Here is a 23071-nt window from a genome sequence, read left to right as displayed (position 1 = left end):
GAAGTTTTTATTTCTGTGCAATATTGTTCATTCTTTTCTGGGCTTGAATATATATGATATATACTATATTAAATAGCAGTCTACAGGACGCTCACATTCACAAGTCTCCCTGTTTTCATCAAAAATATCTAAAAATATTTCAAAGACTTGTAAGTATTGGCAAATAATTTATGATTTTGATAACTTTATTAATCTCAAAGGGAAATTTAGCATGTCACAGCAGCAAGTCTCAACAAACAATAAAAATACACTGGAAAATAAAAACATAATAATACATCATAAGAAATAGCATTCATAACACACCATCCAATTTTTGTACAGTATCAATCTGCAAAGCATTATTATTATTTGGACATCTATAGGGTTCTTATATACCGTTGATTGTACAGTCTAATAGAAGTAGGTAAAAAGACTTTCTAAATCTCTCTTTAACACACCGGGGATGGATTAATCTTACTCTGTAGGAACTCATTTGAGCTGATAAAATTTTCATTCTGGAGTGAACTATGCCTTTAAGTAATGTGAGCATGTGACCTGTCACGTCTTGTTTCTGACTTCACCCAAACTCAGATCTCTTCCTGTTTACATGAAGAACATAATCACAGAATCATCAAAGCATAAAGAAAGCTTTAACATACAGGTATTTACATATAGACTCTTTATGTTTGTAATACATGTCTGTAAATATTAGAAGTACCACTAAATAATGAGTTTAGTTATAAATGTAATAAATGTCTGAATGAACTGCAGCAACATCAGATAGTTTCACTTTCATCTTTTGTTACCGAATCGACTCATAATCAGGTCTTTGCGTTAAAGATTAGTTCGGTGTTCAGAAGAAGAGCTAAGTATTTTTTTTACCATATAAGTGTAACACAAACAGTTTGTAAACACAGTGCATTATAATTTATTTACCAAACTTTTATCTCTACACTCTAAAAACAAACGGTGCTAAATAGCACTAAAAGTGGTTTGCTCATAATCATATAGAAGAACCATTTTTAGTGCTATATACCACCTATGAAGAACCTTACGGGGTCCATATAGCACCACTATAGCACCACATATGGTTCTACACCGGTGCTAAATGGCACTAAAAATGGTTATTTTATGATTACGAGCTAACAACCACTTTTAGTGCTATTTAGCACCGTTTGTTTTTAGAGTGTTCATGGAGAATTTGTTCAGTAACTCCTAATGCATAAAGTCATTTACTGTATTACTGTTTATCCAAATGGTTCATACAATTAGTCCATTGGATCAGTGTATTCTCGGTGCTGTGGCCAGTTGCATAAACATAGCCAATAAGTTAAGACTCTGTATTAAGAACTAATCTGGCAAACTAGCAATTAGTTATGTACTAAACAATCATACTTTTTGGCTTTAAATTAGGCCAATCTACCGTTTATTAAAGTTAACTTTAATTAAAGTTATGACCAGTCTTAAAGAAAAAAAAATATGAATACTTTGTTAGACTCGTCTAAGCATTTTATGCAACCGGACACTGTTCTTGATGATCCACTGATCCCAATTTGAAGGCTCAGACCTCTAAAGTCTCCATACCAAGACTGATTGCATCACAGTTTGTGACTGAAGGATAGTAATGACAAATTTTTGTAGGCCGAAGTCAACAAGACACTGGTTCCCTCGCAGAAACCCCATACATTTTTCCATAGACTTTTGGATTATCTATCACAAAAATTAAACTCTGTGTTTAACAAAGTTTATGACACTTCACAGATAAACACAAATTTTATGATTTTTTTTTTTTTTTTTTATTTAGTAAATAGTAAATGCATTTAGATCTGGTTATATATTTTTACAAGTATTTATCCCCCTCATTGCATTTTGTCCACTTTCCCTGCTGTTAAAAAAACTCTTAAAAGTCCTCATCAATTCTCCTTACAACCTTTTAATTTCAGGGCCCACTATATTTTCAACAATATTTGAAGCCCCCCAATTTCTCCCTAATTAAATATACTAAAGCTTGGCATGACTAGACAATGTAAATTACCATTCAATAAGAAATATCTTGATTTTTGATGTGTGTTTGTTTGTATGTTTAATATGAAAATTTGAGTACAGTTACCCAGAAATAACTTTATTTTCTGTATAAATGTTGTTTTGTGTTTTCAAATGCAGTTCTCACCATCAGAGGGCAAATATATTTATGCTTTTGTTAATCTAAATAAGACTGAAAGAGTACATCTATGAATTTTTCCATTCATTTTAACATGCAATGAAAACATAGAGGCAGAAACATTTTTAAAAATTTAAGGTGGGGTTAATAAATAATGATTTAAACTAGTTAGTGCAACAAGTAGCATCTCTATGACATTGTTTAATTTTGCTCTTTCTTAACAGATGATACGATGAATAAGAATGACTGAAGTATTGTGAGGGGCAAAGTTGATGAACATTTTTGAAGGTTTTTCTCTGGCTTAAAGATGATCATCTGGGGCCGGTTGCACAAGCTGGACATATACCGGTTGTACAACTAGTCTTGACGTAAAATGCGCTTAACGTCCTTTGTAGAATGCACCATTTAGGCATAGCACACGTCTAAGACTTAATCTTACTTCTAGTCAAGGGTAGGCATAAGTATAAAGGCTTGACTGGCAAAAATAGAGATAATCAAATTGAGGAGACATTGGCGCGTGTAATGTACAGGATACACGACCAGTGGGCTTTTATGTAGAGTGAGAGACAGCACCAATAAATTCCTATATAATATATTATACTTATATGATACATACTTTGTTAAATTCAGAACTGTTAGAATTAAGAAGTAAATGCAAGTTTTGTACCATAGTAATGTGAAGGCCGTTAAATGCATATGTGGGGACACATATCGTCTACGCTGAGCGATGCTGTGCCTGGTTGTACTGTAGTTTCAAATGGTACAACAAGCGTAAATATGTTTCACAAAGTCAGACGGAGCTAACCCCAATGTAGGGCTTACACCCAACATTTTTCGGTGTCCAGCTGGTGCAACCAGACCCTGAATAAGTACAGAGATTGTGAACAGGATCATGTCTACCACTGACAGCACAGGTGGGATACGCAGATAATGTTTTTTTCAATTAATATATTTCATTTTTATGAATCTTAGAGTTTAATATAAGTGTAATGTTTTTGTTTACTGCAGTGTCTGTTATTCACAATCCTGCTCGCAAGAGAAAAAACAGCATACAAATCAATCCTCCTATGAGTAAGTCTTTACATAGAGAAATACTGTATGTTACAGATGATATGTTGTGTCAGTGTTTGATGTTGAGGATTGTAAATAATAAATCTGTGATTTTTGACTATAGTGAGTATTGTTCTGGTGGGTAAAGATGTGTCAACAAACAGTCGAGTGGGAAACTTCATATTGGGAAGATCAGCGTTTGATAGAGAAGCTCCTCCAGATGATCATCAGATTGAGAGAGTCAGAGGAAAAGACATGATGATCATCAACTGTCCTCATCTGCTCCAGCTGAACATCTCATATCATCAGATCATACAGACAGTGAGAGAGTGTGTGGATCTGTCTCATCCAGGACCTCATCTCATACTTCTGATCTTTAAACATGATGAGTGTTCAAGAGAAGATCAAGAGCATGTGGAGATGATCCTCAACTCTTTCTCACATAGTGTTTATCAACACACACTGGTGCTCACAACACACGACTCACACAGTGAAGTCAATGACAACATACAGAAAATCATAAAAAAATGCACCAGCAGACACTACAGACTGGAGAGAAATTCCTCTTCTGATGAACTTAAAAAGAAATGTGAAGACATTGTAAAATCAAATGATGGCAGTTATCTGATTTATGATGAATATGAAGATGCACAGAGATTTAAAGTGAAACAGCAAACAGATGAAAGAGGTGAGTGTGATCTCAATTTGTTTCTCATCTGTAGGTCCACATGAAATCTGCTGACAGTTACCATATAACTTTATGTCCAAAAAGTGTGAATATGTTTTTTCACTTCATAGTTTTGTACTGATAAGAGGGATACAGACAGCTGTTAGAATAAATTGTCCACAGAGATACCCTTACATACATAACTGATGGGTAAATAATACTGATAGCACTACATTCAGATAAACTATCATGTACATAAACTAAATTCAGAACATCTCAGATAAACATCTGCAGTGATTAGTTTTATAAAAAGCTGTCAGATGGCCATCGACTGATCATCTAGCTTCTGTTTTTAACAATGTTTTAATGCGTTTCTGTAAGCGCGTATAAACTTTAAAACCACACTGCATATGGCATCCATGAGCGTGAGTACTCACGTCTCCTTACGCGTAAACAACACGGCGCTCGTAAAAAATTGGTGTCGTGTGTAAAGCTCATTGTATGGAATTGCATTGCATGTAAACAATATATGGAATCATATTACAGCACACACTTAAAAGATACAGCAGTGCAGCCTCACTGAAAGTTGCCATGAAGGATACGAAAGTAGGCTGAACTGCACAAGCCATAGGCATATTACATGATAGCAAATATAAATGAGGATAAATAAGTTACTTACTTCAGGAATATTTTCCTCCTCCAGTGCGTCTTCCATTGTTCTTCTTTTTAGGTAACGTTAACGTTAAAGATAAACGCTTCTATTCCTAAATGTCCAGACATAAATGAAAATCTTCCTCAAATGTGTGTATAAAGTTTAGCATCCAGACATGCGGTAAAGTCTTTAAATCTGATAAAACTCTACGCTTTGTTTGTTATGGTTTGAACTGCTCGTCTGTTCATTACCATGTCAACAGCGAGTACTGCCTGTTGCCGTGGCCCCATTAGAGATAATGAAGTCAGCCAGGAAAAACAGAAGACATTTTAAAAGACATTTCAGGCTTTCTTTGGATATGTGTATCATGTTTGTGTTTTGAGAGACAGCTGGCGGAGACAGAAATGTCTGAATGCACACCCTGTTTATTTTCTTTATTTGACAAAAACACAAATATCTGTTGTTATTGTGAATGTACAAAAATTAAAGAAGACCCTTCACAGTTTCAAATGATGTCAAACACGTAAGTGTATGATGGTTAATGATGGAGTATTTTAAGTTGATTCTGCTATGATAAGGAGAAAACACATCAAAATGCGGTGCTGCGTTTTTTGGACCCAAGGGGGTTAAACATGTTAAAATGTGTTAAATAGGACTGTACTGCAGTCTTATTGTTAGATAAAAACAGAATCAATTTAGATGGGTAAATTACAGGTGAACTACCAAAGAATTTAGAGCAAATGTAGAAAAATTAACTTTAATCTTTCTCTACTTGCAGTTTCAGAGGGTGTAAAATTGAATGTGGTTCTGTGTGGAAGTGACAGAAGATTAAAAAGCTCCATATTAAAGCTAATGATGAAGGAGAGCAGCAGAAGATCAGTGATGAGATCAGACTTTAGAAGCAGAGAGATGAAGGTGTGTGGACGTCTGATCAATCTGATGGAGCTTCCAGCTCTGACTCGACTCTCAGATGATGAAGTGATGTGCCAGACTCTCAGCTATTTGTCTCTCTGTGATCCTGGAGTTCATGTGTTTCTCCTCATCATTCCTGATGATCCACTCACTGATGAAGACAAAGCAGAAATGCAGAAGATCCACAGAATATTCAGCTCAAGAATCAAAAACTACATCATGGTCCTCATAATGCAGAAGTCTGAAGACACAACAGCAGATCTAAATGAAGCCACTCAGTCTGACATTAAGCATTATGCAAGACAATTTCATGTCTTTGGTCCTAACACACATGTGTCCACATTAATAGAGAGAGTCGAGCAGATGGTAGAAGATAACAGAGGAGCTTTTTTCTCTACACAAACATTTTTAGATGAACAGATGAAGATGAAATGTGAAGAGATGAAGAGAAAAATCCACTCACCAGAGACACAAATTGAGATTCAAGGTAAAAATCAGAAAATCTTTTAATTGTTGTGGTTGACATTGACAATGGCTCTCATTTAATTCAGTCTATCATAGAAACAAGTGTAGATCCGTGCGCAAATATCATCTTATGACAAGGTTCATATGTGACTCATAAAACATTTGTTTGCCACCAATCTCATTGTGCAAATTAACATATATTGATAAATGTGTTGGTTTGAAACTATTGTAATTTGAACATTATGCTCATATAAATGAAGCCTCACCCCTAGTTCACAACATGAAGAAAGGTAACCGTGAACTTTGACCTTTTCATTTCAAACAAAATAGATTGAAAGCAAAATAAAAGGAAGTCAGGAAAATTGTTACAGGTGGTATAGTGGAGGACAAAGAGAGCATGACAGATTACAAAATACTAGTGATGTTAGGTTCTTGAACGAATCGTTCTTTTCAGGATGTAACCGGTTGAGCCAGTTCACAAATCGAACTGAATCGAACTTTAGTTCAGGTGTCATAGGTTCAGGGTTGATGACGAAGGACGCACAGCCGAAATAGCACGTCGGACTCAAAAAGAACCGAATGAGCCGGTTCAACCCATATGATTCAACTAACTGTCGAAGTTTGTTAAAGATTGAGAGGTGACGATTGCAGACGATTTTGACGAATGAGTTGCTGACACTGTGTGTACCCCTGAAGTTTCTTGTTTTATTAATTTCTTTATATGCTTGCTTAATTAAAAAGCTTTAGTTTTAGTACGATTTATTGTGCATGCAAATCGTATTTTAGTTGTTAAGAAAAACCAAAGAGTTTAAAAGACAAGTTTATTTATTCTTTATACTTAGGATATGTAGAAAACATCCACAATTGTGCATCAGTGTCTGTTATGTGTGCTGTAGGTGCCAAACTTTTAGGAATCTTATCCAAGTTGTAGGCTAGTCAAAACTGGTCAGTTGTATCTGGCATTTACAATCCGTGATTGACACTGTGACGAAAAACATTATTAACTTGTGAATGAAAGGCATTAAATCAGCTATGCCTTCACAAAAACAACTTTTTATTTGAATGTTTTAATGTGTTGACACAAACGACTTTATTTGAATGTTTTCAATTGATACAAGTAGTTAGAAAATAAATGCGTAGTGATGTCATTTCTTGATGTCACCAGGAACCAGTGAATCGGCTTTTTGAACCGGTTCAATCAGCCGAACTGTCCGAAAAGAGCCGGTTCTGGGAAATGAATCGGACGTTGTATCACTACAATATACAAATTAACTTTAATTATAAAATTAATAACAGAAAATCCATACAGACACATAACATTAGACTAAGAACGGACAATGAAGGGAAACAAAAGTAGACTATATATATATAAAGGAGGTGATGGGGGTAATCTACCTCTCCTGATCTTGCCACTCTCCCTGACCAACACATTTGTGAGTGATCTCAGCAAAAAAATATTTATTTATATATAGTAGGATATTCTGTTAATGTACATAGTGTATTCTATGTACAGTACTGTAGTATAATATACTGTAAGTGCCCTGTACTATAATATACACAAAGAATCGGCCGATATATCATTATCTGTCTTTTTTACTCCCTAATATCTGTATTGGCATTGGCCCAAAAAAATATGCATATCGGTCGGGCTCTAATCCAAACAGAAACTGTAAGTGAAACCACTCGTTAGCCCAATGGCGAAAACCAATTGGCATGGTGAAGGGTTCTTGCACGTTCTGTCTTTTCCAGAGCTTACTGATGACATTTTAACGTTACATAATTTAGGTAATTGTATCAACATTTAATAATATGAGAAACCACGATCACAATTAAATCAGGCTTGATTGCTGCCAGAGGTTGGACTATATGCTTAGATGCTTGCTCATTTCTAAACATAACTTAAATTAGTCCTCTTAGGGGCCAGTCACACCAAAAGCGCTTTAACCGCCTGCAAACACAAGGCGCGACGCACTGCCTTTTTTTTTTTAAAAAGAGCAGTGCGACTATTCATATTGCTAAGCAGCCACCGAGTCAGCTGTCTTGTCAATCAAATATTGAAGTGTAAGCGCTCTTTTGCTGTTAACTGTCATATTAGCAGAAACTTTAAAAAGAAACGCTTGCTCTGACCTTGTTTGAGGGTGAGAGGTGCACAAACACGCAGGAGAGAGTGAGCGAGTGGAGTCCGGTTCTTCAAAGCAACTGTAAACTTCCCTCACCACAACGTAAGGCCCGCCTCTCCTCTCATTCCATTGGACAACGGAAAGAGGCGAATGACGTCGGGCGCTTCTCCGCTCTCAGCGCTCCTTCAAAAACGCGTGCGCGGCAGGCGGCAAAAAAACCGCAAGGCTCTCGGCGTGCATAAACAGCGCGCAAACGCGCCCTGCCCATAGAGTATCATTCAAAAAAGGCGCCTGCAACTGCCATAAATGCTTTTGGTGTGACTGGCCCCTTAGAGGTGACATAATTATTTTTTACCAGATGTTAGAAGCTTTGTATAATTATGCCATAGATTCCTGTACACTTAGAATAATATTGAAATAATCAGAGGTTGAGACTTAGAGAGGTCAGATAACATTTACAGGAACGTTACTTTAAACGGAAATGGACAATATTAACCTCCACGCTTTGAAGTACACTTAACCTAATGTTAAGTGCTAGTCGGATCTCTTAAATCCTCAGTTGATGTCCTACTATGTGCCACCCAATGGGATTTTTGACAGATGCAAGCCTGATTTTAGCCATTACGGTAACAAAGGATAGATCATAATTGCTGGTAGTGTCACTAATTTTCAGAGCAACACAGAATAAATCCAAATGTAAAAATGTATTAGCCAGTTAAGAAGATCACTAATTTGGATTCACTCACTCACACAAGACTGTATAACACATAATGCACGTCATGATTTTACAGTTGTGAGCAGCCTTTTGAGTAGAATGTAAATTTCATAAACATTCACATAGTTTCATATAAAATAGTTTAGAGCAGAAAAATATTTGCAAAATCTAATATGAACTTTAATCTGATTTGATATCACACTGTGCCAATGACGTGAGACATTTTCTCTTTGATAGATCTTCCAGAGATGAGAGATGATGTGAGGATTGTGCTGCTGGGTAAAACTGGAGTTGGGAAGAGTGCCACAGGAAACACAATCTTAAACAGACAAGCGTTTATATCTGAAGAATCTTTTGAATCAGTGACCAGCGAATGTCAGAAACAAACATCTGAAATCAACAACAGATTAATCACTGTGATCGACACTCCAGGACTGTTTGATACTGAACGCAGTCATGAAGAGATCAAGAAAGAAATGGTGAACTGTATCTCAATGATTCTGCCAGGACCTCATGTGTTTCTCTTACTGGTTTCACTGGGACAATTTACACAAGAGGAGTCAACATCAGTGAAGATCATTCAAGACATGTTTGGTAAAAACTCTTTAATGTACACAATGGTGCTCTTCACCAAAGGAGATCAAATGAGAAACAAAACTATTGAAGATTGTTTGAGAAAACCTGGATCTGTGATTAGAAACCTGCTAGAAGAGTGTGGAAACAGATATCATGTGTTCAATAATAATCTGACTGAAGATCAAACACAAGTTTCTCTTCTACTGGAGAAAATAGATGACATGGTGAAAGCAAACGGAGGAAGTTACTACTCATCTAAGATATTCAGAGAGATGCAACAAGAAAAACATGAACAACAAATAAAGAAACTGATGGAGAGAATTGACGAATTAAACAGAGAGAAAGATGAAGAGAAAGAGAGAATGACGATGATGATGGAGGAAGAACGACAGAGTCATGAAAGAGAGAAGAAGGAAATAGAAGAGGAATTTAAAAACCGAGAAGAGGGAGATAAGAGAAAGAGAAACAGATAAGAGATGAGATGAAAAAAGAACGAGACACATTTAAAAATGAAAGAGATGAACTGAAGAAAGAAAATAAAGATCTCCAGACCAAATATGAGACACAAACAGACAAACTGATGAATACAATAGAGAATCATGAGAAAGAGAGAAAGAAAAGAGAAGATGAGTTTAGAGAGAAAGAAAAGAGATATAAAAGAGAAATCAAAGAGAAAGAGGAGAAAGAGAGACAGATGACAGATGAGTTGAGAAGAGAACGAGAGGAACATAAGAAACTGAGACAAGAGGAGAATGAAGTGAGCGAGAAATGAAGAAAAGAGAAGAAGAATTCCGAGACATAGAAGAACAATACAAGACAGAAATTAAAGCGAAAGATGAGAAAGAGAGACAGATGAGAGACCAGATGAGAAAAGAAGAAGATAAGAAACAGATTTATGTGGAACAGTGTGAGAGACTCAAGAGTGAAATGAATGAAATAATTAAAGAGAAAGAGAGAATAGAAAGAGAGAAAGAAGATCTTAAGATGAAATATGACGGAGAAATAGAGAGATTGACAAAACACATAGAGGAAGAAAAACTAAATCAAGACAGAGAGAAGAAGAAAAGAGAAGAAGAAATCAGAGAAAAAGAAGAACAATACAAGACAGAAATTAAAGTAAAAGATGAGAAAGAGAGAGAGATGAGAGACGAGATGATAAGAGAACGAGACACATTTAAAATTGAAACTGAGGAAGTGAAGAAAGAAAATAAAGATCTCCTGATTAAATATGAGACACAGACAGACAAACTGATGAATACAATAGAGAATCATGAGAGAGAGAGAAAGACAAGAGAAGATAAGTTTAGAGAGAAACAAGAGAGATATAGAAGAGAAATAAAAGAGAAAGAGGAGCAAGAGAGACATATTAGAGATGAGATGAAAAAAGAACGAGAGACATTAAAAAAGGAAAGAGATGAACTGAAGAAAGAAAATAAAGATCTCCTGATAAAATATGAGACACAAACAGACAAACTGATGAATACAATAGAGAATCATGATAGAAAGAGAAAGACAAGAGAAGATGAGTTTAGAGAGAAAGAAGAGAGATATAAAACAGAAATTAAAGAGAAAGAGGAGAAAGAGAAAATTATGTGTGAGGAGATGAGAAGAGAACGAGAGGAATGTGAGAAACACAGACAAGAGGAAAAACAGAGAAAAGAAGAAGATGAGAAAGAGAAACAGATTTATTTTGAACAGTGTGAAAGACTCAAAAGTGAAATGAATGAAATTTTAAAAGAGAAAGAGAAAATAGAAAGAGAGAAAGAAGATCAACTAGAAGAATTTGAGAAGAGAATGCAGGAGGAGAGAAACATGAGAGAAGAGCAAGAAAAGATCTCTGAAAATAAACTGAAACTCATAAAAGAAGAGAATGAAGAAGAACTAAAAAGAAGAACAACAGAGATGATGGAGAAACATGAAAGAGAGAAAAAAGATCAACTAGAAGAGTTTGAGAAGAAAATACAAGAGGAGAGAAACATCAGAGAAGAGCAAGAAAAGATCTCAAATTACAAAGATGATGGAAAACCCAAAGAGAGCCACAGAACAAATACATCTGGAGGAGGTTTATTATGTAAGTATGAAAATTGTGTTTGAATGAATATGAATATAAATAAAATATCAGTTTTATTCATATACATATGTGAAAGCAAAAAACAATCAACAGTTTGTTTAACAAATACATTTTTAAATAATAATAAATACAAATGTGAATTGTTATTTTGTGATAGTGTAGGGGAAGAACCCAATGCCCCAATGGCGTGGCAAATTATCCCTGCTGAAAAAACACCATAGACCTGCATAATTCCCATGCTGGTCTATGCTGGTTTGGTGCTGGTTTAGCTGGTGTTCACCAGCCTTCTAGTACCAAAACACAACATATAGTGGTATTTCTGGTATGCTGTTTTTTCCAGCAGGGATATCTGACTCCAGCACTCTAAAATGGCTGGGTTATTTTTGTTTTTTTTTAACCCAAGAGTCTGTTGTGTTGTTTTTTGGGGGGTATTTTTCCACATTTTAAACACTTCTGCGTAGTTTTAGTTTTCCAGTTGTTGGGTTAAACCTGCTGGTTTATTATGCTGGGTTGTTTGAAGAGCCTCACGTGCTTCGCGCCCTTTTTGAAAGCATTCAGCAACGGTCATCGTGAAAGGACAGAGCCACCAAAAGCAGTTGTTTCAAGGTAGGTTTATATGATTTAATTAACATTTACTATGAATATGAACAATATTATAACATTTTGCAAGACGGCAGTGTGATAATTTATACAGAGTTAGATGACGGGTGTAATTTAGACGAATGACGACTGTTACCTCTGACTGCCATTACACAAATTGATGTCCTAAGATGTGTAATATGGCATATTAATACAGTTTTTTTATTAATCCCCATCACACCAAGTGGTACTCACACAGAAGATTAACGTTGTATATTAAATCTCACAACAAGCACTGCAAGAAGGCCAAGAGAAGTAATAAGCAGAGTAGTCATTTTAGATTAGAGAAAAAATCCAGCTGTATTCCGCTACATTAATAATAAGTTAATTGTGGCAGGTCAAGACCAATGAGAAGAGTGTACGTCATCTCAGAAAGGAAGTGTTTGATCTTACTGTATAAAAATGGAGTCAGATGTTGGGAGAGCAGATGATCTTTGAGCACCTCTTTGAGGGTTTTATTGATTGTCTCACTTTGTTGGCTCGAGCAAATAAAGTAATCTTTCTTTGGCACCTGGGACCTTTGCCTCTGAGTTTTTCTTATGAAGATTCAAGCTTAGACTTTTTGCCACTACGAAGTTAACTTTCCAAGTGGCGGAGGATTTCCCAGCTGGCGTGTAGGTTACTCTGTCAGCGAGTGCCAGGAACAGCAGCACATTGAATTTGACGTACGGCAGGTAACTCATCAATAAATGTTTACAAAACAGCATTTCCAAGAATCGGTCTGTTATCTGTATGGTGCTTGCTCCTCTTTTTTAAAATTAAACAATAATTTCGGTGTTATGACAATATTAACATATTTTTGTCACCAAGACAGAGCATACAAGGAAGTTACTGATGGTTAAAGAGCACCTATGGTCAGGGCCGGCTCTGTAAATCTTGACGCCCTAAGCAGGATAATTTTGGGGCCCTGTCATGCAGTGAATAATGGAGTATTGTCACCCATGACTTTGTCTTTCAGATATAAATCAGAGACATCCCTAACAGTAACCTGCACATTCTCACTTTATACATGTCCCAGAGTGTCACATTAATTGCTAAAACATTCAACATTGTCTAAAGAGGATTTTCACAATGGGATTTGGCAACACTGTAAATGCTGCACCCGCAGCTGCCAGCATCTCACAGCTCTCAGTCTCCATCATTTTACACAAAACTATACAGTAAACTGTCCAAACTTAGTTATAAACGTGGATGCCAATATGAATAGTTTAAACTTACTAATTAGTCATTCAGAGAACTTTAAATTTTATTTCTTTATATGAATAAACTGCAGTGACACCAGCGAGTTCCATCTGTAGTTAGTGGGACCCCTAGTGGCTGCGGGGCCCTAAGCAGCTGCTTAGTTCGCTTATAGGGAGAGCCGGCTCTGCCTATGGTTTGATTCACCATTTAACATTTTCTTTAAGTGTGTATTAGTCAGCCTGATCTAATTTTTCTGTGGCATTCTCACAGATCTCCGCATTTTTCCGTGGCCCTGCTACGCACTGTTTTTTTCTATAGCATTTTCACGGATTGGTTACTCAACTGTTTTGTCCTATTTTCTTACTATTTCGCTTTGGTTTAGGGTTAGATTTACATGAAATGATATCCCTACCCAAACCCAACTCTAACCCCAATACCAGGCGACAATTGTTTAAAGTTTAGAAAATATAAAAGAATAAATCAGAAAAATAGTATAAACCAATAGTTAAAGTGACATATTAACGCAAACACCAAATGTAACCCTAAACCGAAGCGAAAATGGTTTGAAAATAGGACAAAACAGTTGAGTAACCAATCTGTGACAATGACACGGAAAAAGACAGTCCGTAGCAGGGCCACGGAAAAATGCGGAGATCCGTCAGAATGCCATGGAAAATGCGCAAAACATTCTGTGACTATCCCACGGAACTTTGTGAGATCAGGTTGTTATTAGTTCATGTTAATGATATGCAAAAGGTACAAACCCCAAAGTAAATGATGATGCGAGTTAACGTCTCCAACGTAAATCTCTTTTCTTGGACTAAAATAAACACAAGGATTGTAGGCAACAGTTTACTTCCTGGGATTGGTGATGTAGACAAGACCGACATTATCATAATTTCTCCCGCTTCTAACTCTTGTTAGCATTGCATTGTGAGCAAATCTTTCAAACATGATAAGGAGCGTCACATTTCCGGCTGACGTCAGAGGCATTCAGGCCAGGGACACAGCATTTTCATTATCATCATATTTTGTTGTTGATTATAAATAGTTTTTATAATCGTCTCCTGCGATTTCAAATTTATATTGACCAATCCTCTGATCTGTGGCAGACTACTGAGTTAGTGAAGTGTTGTTTCTAAATATTTTTTACATAAAACAATGAAGGTTTTAGTTTTGTGGTAATGCAGAATGTCTTTTTTCTAGTCAGAAATCAAATGGATTCCATTGTGAGGGAAAAATGAATTGAGTGGCAGTTGACCAGTCTGATAAGTTTATAGGTAAGTTTGTGTTTTTTATATACTCTAAGTCTTATAGTTAGATTAAACTATTTGTTAGCATTTCTTAGCACAAACCATAAGGGCAAATCTGTAGATATCACATAAGCAATTTGCAAACTTGGCACAAGAGTAACAACATTTGACACCAGAATCTTATGCAAACTGATGACAGGCCATTGCATTTTTTAAATTAAATCTCACACATTTTTTTTATAATTCACTTTGCCCACATTCTGTATACTTAAATCTGATCACTCAGTGTTGACCCCCCCCCATTCCGCAGCCCATTTGTTTTCTATTAGAATAGAGTAGATTATCTTTTCAATGTATGCATTAAATGTATTTTTATCTCAAACTACCTGACATCAAAACCATTGCCATAAATTGTCATTAAAGGGACATTTCATCTGTAGAAACATTAATCTTTACTGAAAGTGGGTCATATAGTCGAAATGTAACATCATTTTAGAATTTTGTGTCTATTTGACAGAGAAAAGACAGAACCTGACTTTAGGGCGCATTTGTATGAAAAACTCCAACTCCCACAATGCACAGCTCTACAAGCACCCACCACTAATCCAGAACACCGCTCGCTCAGCTGTATGCTATTGTGAACATACATGCCACATTAGTATAATAAAGAAAATAGAAACACTCGCTTTATAGTCAGACGTCTGTTTATCCCTGTAAGCCTTGGCTGTCGCTTCCAGTATAGGATTCTAAAATATGTATCCAGGACGCGCTGTCCATATACGGTACAAAGCTTGGGTGGTTGGTTCACCACACAAATGAATTGTGTCATAGGAGCAGGCTTCACTTCTGATTTATTTTTGAGAGTACTTGGCCAAACATGTAAATTATCCCAAAGAAGAAAATGCCACACCCTGCACACAAACGCATAAATCGCACAATACGTTTACTCCACAGATGCACAGGCTCAGCGTCTGTGCTTGTGAGCCGAAACGTGTCTGTAGAAGTACCTCCCCCCGTGGACCATTCACCACACAAATGTCCATATTCTGATCTGATGCAGAAACTTTCGTACAGAAGGCATCAGTGAGAGTACAGGGACTACGCTCGCACCAGTCCGGGCTACTCTACGCAGCTGAGGTTGCTGCGTCCTCCCCGGGCTCTTCTACACAGCAGAGGCCAAGGCTGCTGCCTCTTCTCCTGGCTTCTCTGCTTTCTGTTCCTCCATCTTCCTCAGCTCTTCGCTGTATTGTGGCTCTTAAAGGTAGCATAGAAACACCCGATTCTCTCAACAGCCCTTCGAAATCCCCTTCGGCCATTTCAACCTCAAAACTACCTTCCGCCATTGCTATTCAAACTTTCTCCACGGAGCAATAGCCTGTTAGCTTAGCTTCTTAAGATGACTGACACTAACTTTACATTCTGTGAGTGAGATCCCACGCCATATGGGCCTGGTAAAAACATGCATAAGTAGCTGCTAAAACTGACTGTAGTTTTAAGCCTCTGGCCAAAACATTTTTAAAATATTTTTTTCCAGACTAAAAATACACACATCTCTCATCTCGGGGCGATATGAAGGGGACCACACTTTGAGAATTACTGCTTTAAAGAATACCATTAACCACTAAGAGAATGGATGGGGGATATCTTTTTCATTTGTTGTGTGGCTCCCCATGAATCTGCAAATGACTTGTTATACGCACAGGACGTAGATTTTGCAATCTGTAAAGCCTTGGATACACTGCACGATTTTTGGCTGTCCCAGGTGAAAGATTGCCAACACAAAACAATCGTCGCGATTTCAAAGATCATGGCTCTTCATCGGTGGTCCTATATGTCGTACAGTATGATAAAGTAATAATCTTATAGGAGTGCAAAAATCCTGTAGTGTATTCCAGGCTTTGCACCTTCTAAGGACTGTATTTGGAAGCTTGACCAGTGTGACTGATTTTACAGTAAAGCACAAACAGCAGTGTTTCACAATACGCAAAATTAAAAAGAATGCACTGCACACAGCTGTGTGCACGTCTAAATGTGGGAGTTTGTGTAAGCAGTGGCCGGACATGTCCGCTGACTGTGTTTGTCGGTGTGCACTGCATTTTGTGTAAGTAAACTTTGCGCTTGGCATCCTCCTTCCTCCAGTATGGATACTACTTCTTGTTTTATTGGCGGGTGTTAAAGGTACAGTAATACTGCTTTCCCAGGGGGCAAATGTAGCAAACATATCAAATATGACCAATGGAACTTAAAAAAAGATTAAAAATACAGGATAAATACAGGAAAATACTTAAACAGGGTGATAGCTGGATATGGTAAAATACAGGAGAATTCCGGGGAAACGTGAGGGTTGACAGGTATGGTTCTGACCACTAAAACTTTTTTCTCTTTTCTAGATTGTAACAAATGTGGTGGAATTTCTTCTTCGGACAGAAAACTCGAAACCCTTTCCTTTTATCCTGGCCATGGGAAACATGCAGCAGATCTCTCAGTCTTTTGTAATTATTAATGGACATTCTCTGGAAGCACAACACTTGCAGATGTTGGTGTATGTTTTAAGGCATTTTACACGTTTGGCAGTGTACTTCTACATGGGAATTCCTGCAGTCTGTCATTTTCCAAATGGAGGGCAATAAATCATCTGCTGTTTGATTCCTTTGTACATCTTTGTTCGCGGAGGAGTAACTTTTTAACTTTAAAGTAAAATCCATTCCATTCTGGGAAACTAAGTGTTAATTATTTTACTTTGAATGAAAGAATTACATTGTTTCTACATTGCTATTGAAGTTCTGTTTATGTAAATTTCAGTATTTCATTTATATACTGTAAAAATACATATTCTGCACATCACATTTTTCATTATTTCAAACAGTTGATTCAAATTGTTACATTATTACTTCAATGTGGAAAATGTTATTTATTCATTTTTATAATATTTAATTATTGTATTTATACAAATTATACTTGATGCCAGTAAGCAATGGTGATTTTGCAACTGCAAACTGTACAAATGTAATATTAGACTTTGTAGTTATTTTTTAAGTTAAATAAGCCTTTATTTGGTGTTTACAATTGTCTTGATCTACAATAAAGCACACGATAAATTAGAAATAACCCAGCAAGAATAACCCAGAATAACAATCTTATCTTCTTTAACTCTGGGACCCTGTACCGGGTCCAGAATTATCTTATTTTTACTTAATATAAAATATTCTTTTAATCTTTAATGGTCTGTCATGGACCCAGGACCACATATGAGATACTGTTTGAAAGCTTAGACTCTCTACTTTCTGCAGATATGCATCAGTTTGAGATATGTTTTACTGTAAGAAAGTTATTTGCACTTAATTTACACTATCACCCCCCATATTTTTTAATATCATTTAATATTCACATATTTCATATTTTTCAAGTATGACAAGCATGGGCAAGTCTTATATCAAATGAAAGCTCTCAGTCTCAGGAATAAGGCTAGCGTTATTTGTGTCATATTTTTTATCACATATCCAACAATCGTCGAATGAATAATGAGGTAAAAAATCATCTTTTGTAAACATATGGGAAACTTGAGCATGAACTGCCTCAGATAGCACAGATAGCCACAAATGCTACACCATCTTTTCTCTTAGGCCCTACTCAAAAAAATGAGTCCATTCACAGCATTTTCTTTGGTTGTGTGCATAAATAATCCCTTGCTATTTATTATATGTGCAAAACAAAAAATTAATATTTATATGAAAAATGTATTTTCGCACACTTTAGTAAAATGAGAATAACTTTTGGATGCGACATGCTAAAGAGTTCATTCTTTTTTGGGTGTTTACTGTCTGCTGCTGTTAACAACCAGAACTGTCTGCAGTCTGCTAGAGCACCTAGAACCAGAGTTATACACTATCAAAGACAGTATTTACAACATAAAAAAAGAAAATTTTGTGTTTTATCATATGAAAAACCACATAAATAACAATATTTGTCAGAAACAGCAGCTTTTTATGTAACTTCAAAGGGTTTTCTGCAAAATTATATAAAGATATTGCATTTATTCCACTGTATGTGGTTATGGGAGCACTTCAAATGTTTTTAGGCAGAAATTGTATACAAAAAGCGTATTATTCCTCCCATCAGTTGAAGTAAAATAACTTTTGCATTTATTATGATAGAGAAAAAATTCCCTTTTCCTCTGTAAGCTGGCAATTGCTGGAATCAAACAAAACTGTCTGCAGGTTTCGTTGCCACTCAGGGCCAGAGTTATACACTTTTAAATACAGACTTTAGAAAAAAACATCAAAAAGCGGCTTTTTATTTTTGTGTTTATTAGAGGACTGACAACACATACAAACATGTTGAGCAATTTTAACAGTGTTTATGTAATTTCAAAGGGTTTCCTGTAAAATGATACCAAACTTTGTATGTGCACCTCTGCTTGTGGGTATGAGAAGCTTTTGAAATTGGGTAGGCCAAATCCAGGCGAAAATCCCCAAAATAGCCTTAGAGTGTAAGGGTTATACTAATTGTTAAAATTACTACATGTTGTGTTTTTTTAACAACCCAGCCTAAATGTGTTACCCAATGTGTTCTGTCCATTATTTACCCAGCACTAAGTTGTCAATTGGGTTGTTTTTAACTCAACCATTTTTAGAGTGAGTTCAATTCAATTCAATTTTATTTATATTGCGCTTTTTTACAATTTTTTAATTGTTTCAAAGCAGCTTTACATATATAAATGGAGGAGAAAACACATACACAATTATCTCTAATAATCTAATAAAAATAGGTTATAAAAATCTGTTTAACCCTTTGCTTAAATTAAAATTGTTCATTTGGATTTCTATGTACTTGGATATTATGGTCACAATCTTGTCAGTCTTGGTCTTAGCCAGAGGTCATTGACTGAATATCCAAATAATTGACTAAAGGGGGTCGCACACTGGATGAGAAGTGCCGCGCCATGAATTTAAAAACAGAACACATTTTCTATGAATGTACGCACATCCCTGTTGTGCCACAGAGCACCACTCACATAGTTTAACATTAAATAACATCAAATTTGTCCCAAAACGTTAAGTGATTAACAAGGCTGCTATATTTTGCATTTTGAACAAGAGGCTATCTGACTAAGCTTGCGCTGTTTAATGTGCAGGTTCGGTGTACAATACCCCTGAGTTGTCCTAGGCACGATGTGGCGCTTCTCGTCCGGTGTGCGACCCCCTTTAAGACTAAATAACTAATTTCCACTATTATTCACAATGACAATTTTGTCAAACAGCCATACAATTTTAATTGTTTTTCCTATGTTTTTCAGCTTCAGAAACTGAAAAATCAAATCTGAATGGGGTGTTGTGTGGATCTGATGCAAGACTTAAAGTCACAGTTTCTACACTTCTAAGAGGAAAAAAACCATCACATCAGAAAGAGTTCATCTCTGTGTGTGTGAAGAAAGTAGAGAAGATAGATGGACATCAGATCTCTGTTGTTGTTCTTCCATCATTGACTCAACTCTCAGAAGATGAAGTGAGGCGTCAAACTCTCAGCTGTGTGTCTCTCTGTGATCCTGGAGTTCATGTGTTTCTCCTCATTGTTCCTGCTGGTCCACTGACTGATAAAGACAAAGAAGAAATAGAGAAGATCCAGAAGATGTTTTACTCCAGTGAGCATTTCAGAGTGATTTTCACAACTGATGGCACTGTTGATGAAACTGTGACAGATTTTGTAGAATCATATTCTGATCATAAGAGTCTGATCAATCTCTGTGGAGGACGCTACAGGGTGTTGGGACTAAAAGAATATGAACAATTTAAACAAACATCACTACAACTGCTGGATTATATAAAAGACATAAAGACTGAACCCTTTTCACTTCAGACGTATCTGAAATCTCAAGAAAAGAGAGGGAGAGATGAATCTGAAGAGAAATATAAAGAACAACTGAGTGAAAAGGAGAAAAAAATCCAAGAGTTACAGCAAAAGATCAACTCTTATGGTAAGATTTTAACACAAAAAAAAAGGAAAGAGAAAGTGTTTTAATCATTTGTCTAATATAATTTTTTGAACTGGGAACTTGTAATCTATGAAAGTTTTATTTTTATAATAAGAATAATACTGACGCCATTGAGTGTTTGATATACATAAGACAAACTGCATGCTTAGATGTTCATCTATTCCTCCTATTCCCTTCATTATGACTTAAAGTGCAGTAAAGGTATATTATCATTATATAAGAGAAAATATTCACAGTAATCTGCCAATACTGTATTGCATACTTTACATTTTATGTATTTCTCACAATAGTAAATTCTCACAATAGTCAGATCCTAATGCTTAACGTTACTTTCAGGTATTGAAGAAGAACAGGAAGATCTGAAGCATTTAAGGATTGTTTTGATTGGAAAGACAGGAAGTGGAAAGAGTGCAACAGGAAACACAATACTGGGAAGAAAACAATTTCAAAGCAAATCACGGGCAAATTCAGTGACGACTGTTTGTGAGAAAGGAGTTTGTGAAGTTGATGGTCGATCAGTCGCTGTTGTTGATACTCCAGGTCTGTTTGACACAAAAACACAAAACGATGAAGTGTTGGAGGAAATGATGAAATGTGTTTCACTGTCATCACCTGGACCTCACGCCTTCATCATTGTGTTAAGTGTGGGTAGATTCACTCAGGAGGAGTCAGAGACTATAGATCTGATAAGGATGTGCTTTGGTCCTAAAGTTGCACAGTTCAGCATCGTTCTGTTCACAAGAGGAGATGATCTTAAGGGTGAATCTATAGAAGTTTATGTGAGAGATATTGAATCTGCTGGACTGAATAAACTGCTCAGAGACTGTGGAAACAGATACCTGGTCTTTAATAACAATGAAACACAAGACAGAACTCAAGTGATGAAACTGATAAAGATGATAGAAGAGATGAAAACAACAAACCACAGCAGATATTTCACTAACAGCATGTTTGAAGAAGCAGAGATGAGCATTAAAAAGAAAATGGAGGAAATAATGAGAGAGAAAGAGAAAGAAATTCAGACCCAAAAAGATGAATTAAAAGCCAAGCATGAGATTGAAATGGAAAACATGAAGAAGAGATTGGAGGAAGAGAAAAGAAAAGCAGATGAAGAAAGAGTGCAGATGGAAAATAAGTTTAAGGAGCAGGAAGAAACTCTGAGAAAAGAGTTTGAGGAGAAAGAGAAAACAGAACAACAGAAACGAGATAAAGAGAAACAGAAACGATTAGATGAGGAAAAACAACAAAGAGATGAATATAATCAGATGATAGAAAAGATGAAGAGAGAGATAGAACAACAGAGATCACAGTATGAAAAGAGAGAAAAAGAGAAAGAAGAGGAGGATAGAAAGAGAGAAGAGAAATACAGACAAGATCAAGAGAAGATGAAACATGAACAAGACCAAATAATAGCAGAATTACAAAAGAAACAAGAGGAGGAGATTAAAAAGAGAGATTTAGATGAACAGAAGAGAATTGAACAAGAAGAGAGAGAGAAACAAGAATGGGTGAGAAAAATAAGAGAAGCTGAAAATGACAGAAAAGAGACTCGAGAAGAAATTAAACGACAACAGAGAGAATGGGAGGAGGACAAGAAACGACAGATGAGAAAACGAGAAGAAGATGAAAGAAAGAGAAGAGAGAGTCATGAAGAACAACTGAGAGAAAAACAAGAAGAAATGGAGAAAATGAGAAAGAAACTTGAGAAAGAGAAAGAAGAAGAGAGACAAAAGAGAGAAGAAGAGACACAGAAACAGAGAGAAGTGAAAGAACAGAAAGAGAAAGAATATGAAGAAAATAAAAATCAAATGATGAAACATTATGAGAAACTGGAGCAAAAAAGAAAAGAGGAGTGGGAGAGAAAAAGACAAGAGGATGATGAGAGAAGAGAGGAGGAGAGAAGGAGATGGGAGAAAAGAAATGAGGATATTAAAAGAGAAAAAGAAGAAGAGATCAGAAGAATAGAAATAGAGATAAAAAAAATAGAGGAAAAAGAACGAAAGGAAATGAAACAGGAACATGAGCAGAGAATAAAAGAGATGATGAAGAAATATGAAGATGAAGCCAGAAAACATGCAGAAGAATTTAATGAATTCAGAGAAAGAAAAGAGGAACACGTTAAAGAACTTAAAGAAATGCTGGAGGAACGACAGAAACAGCAGGAATTACTAGAGAGACTTTATCAACTCTTACAAAAACAGAAAGGTGAAGAAATAAGAGAGCTACAAGAAGAAGTTAAAAAACTGAAAAATAAATCAGAATCAGGTTGTGTCATTCTGTGAAAGGGACAAGACACAATTATGCCGGTTATAATGGTGAGCATGATATTTTATGTACAGTACTATACACATTAATCACATCAAACAGTGGGTCTCACATTTTTTGCATGCGTCCCCATTGTCTAGGGAGCACCCTTTCGTGCCCCTCCAAAGAAAATTTGTGACATAAAACAATCTCAAACTTAGAATTAAACAAAGCATATTAACTGATACAATGTAGTGATTTTACATTAATAAACAGATGTGTTTTTGTTTCTTTGGAGAAATGTAAATTTTCAGTGTTGTACATACTGTAAAAAGAATGAAGTTACTTGGATGACCAAGTGAATTTTGATTTGGTGTCAATTAAACTATTATA

At 36.0% G+C, this 23071-nt stretch overlaps 1 protein-coding gene across 1 annotated transcript; it reads left to right on the top strand.

The window, feature by feature from the left end:
• Positions 1 to 413: 413 nt before the first annotated feature.
• On the top strand, positions 414 to 22792 carry LOC129426286 (uncharacterized). Its single transcript, XM_073857817.1, has 10 exons — positions 414 to 640; positions 2365 to 3054; positions 3149 to 3211; positions 3315 to 3878; positions 5288 to 5908; positions 8959 to 9690; positions 9969 to 10054; positions 10144 to 11368; positions 19739 to 20416; positions 20771 to 22792. Exons 2-10 carry the CDS (start codon positions 3033 to 3035, stop codon positions 22714 to 22716), a joined length of 5937 nt encoding a protein of 1978 aa, XP_073713918.1. The 5' UTR covers positions 414 to 640; positions 2365 to 3032; the 3' UTR covers positions 22717 to 22792.
• Positions 22793 to 23071: the final 279 nt, after the last annotated feature.

The sequence above is a fragment of the Misgurnus anguillicaudatus genome, chromosome 19, assembly GCF_027580225.2.
Source record: "Misgurnus anguillicaudatus chromosome 19, ASM2758022v2, whole genome shotgun sequence".
Taxonomy (NCBI): domain Eukaryota; kingdom Metazoa; phylum Chordata; class Actinopteri; order Cypriniformes; family Cobitidae; genus Misgurnus; species Misgurnus anguillicaudatus.
Note: the sequence above shows the minus strand (reverse complement) of the source record. Positions and strands in the feature narration are given on the sequence as shown.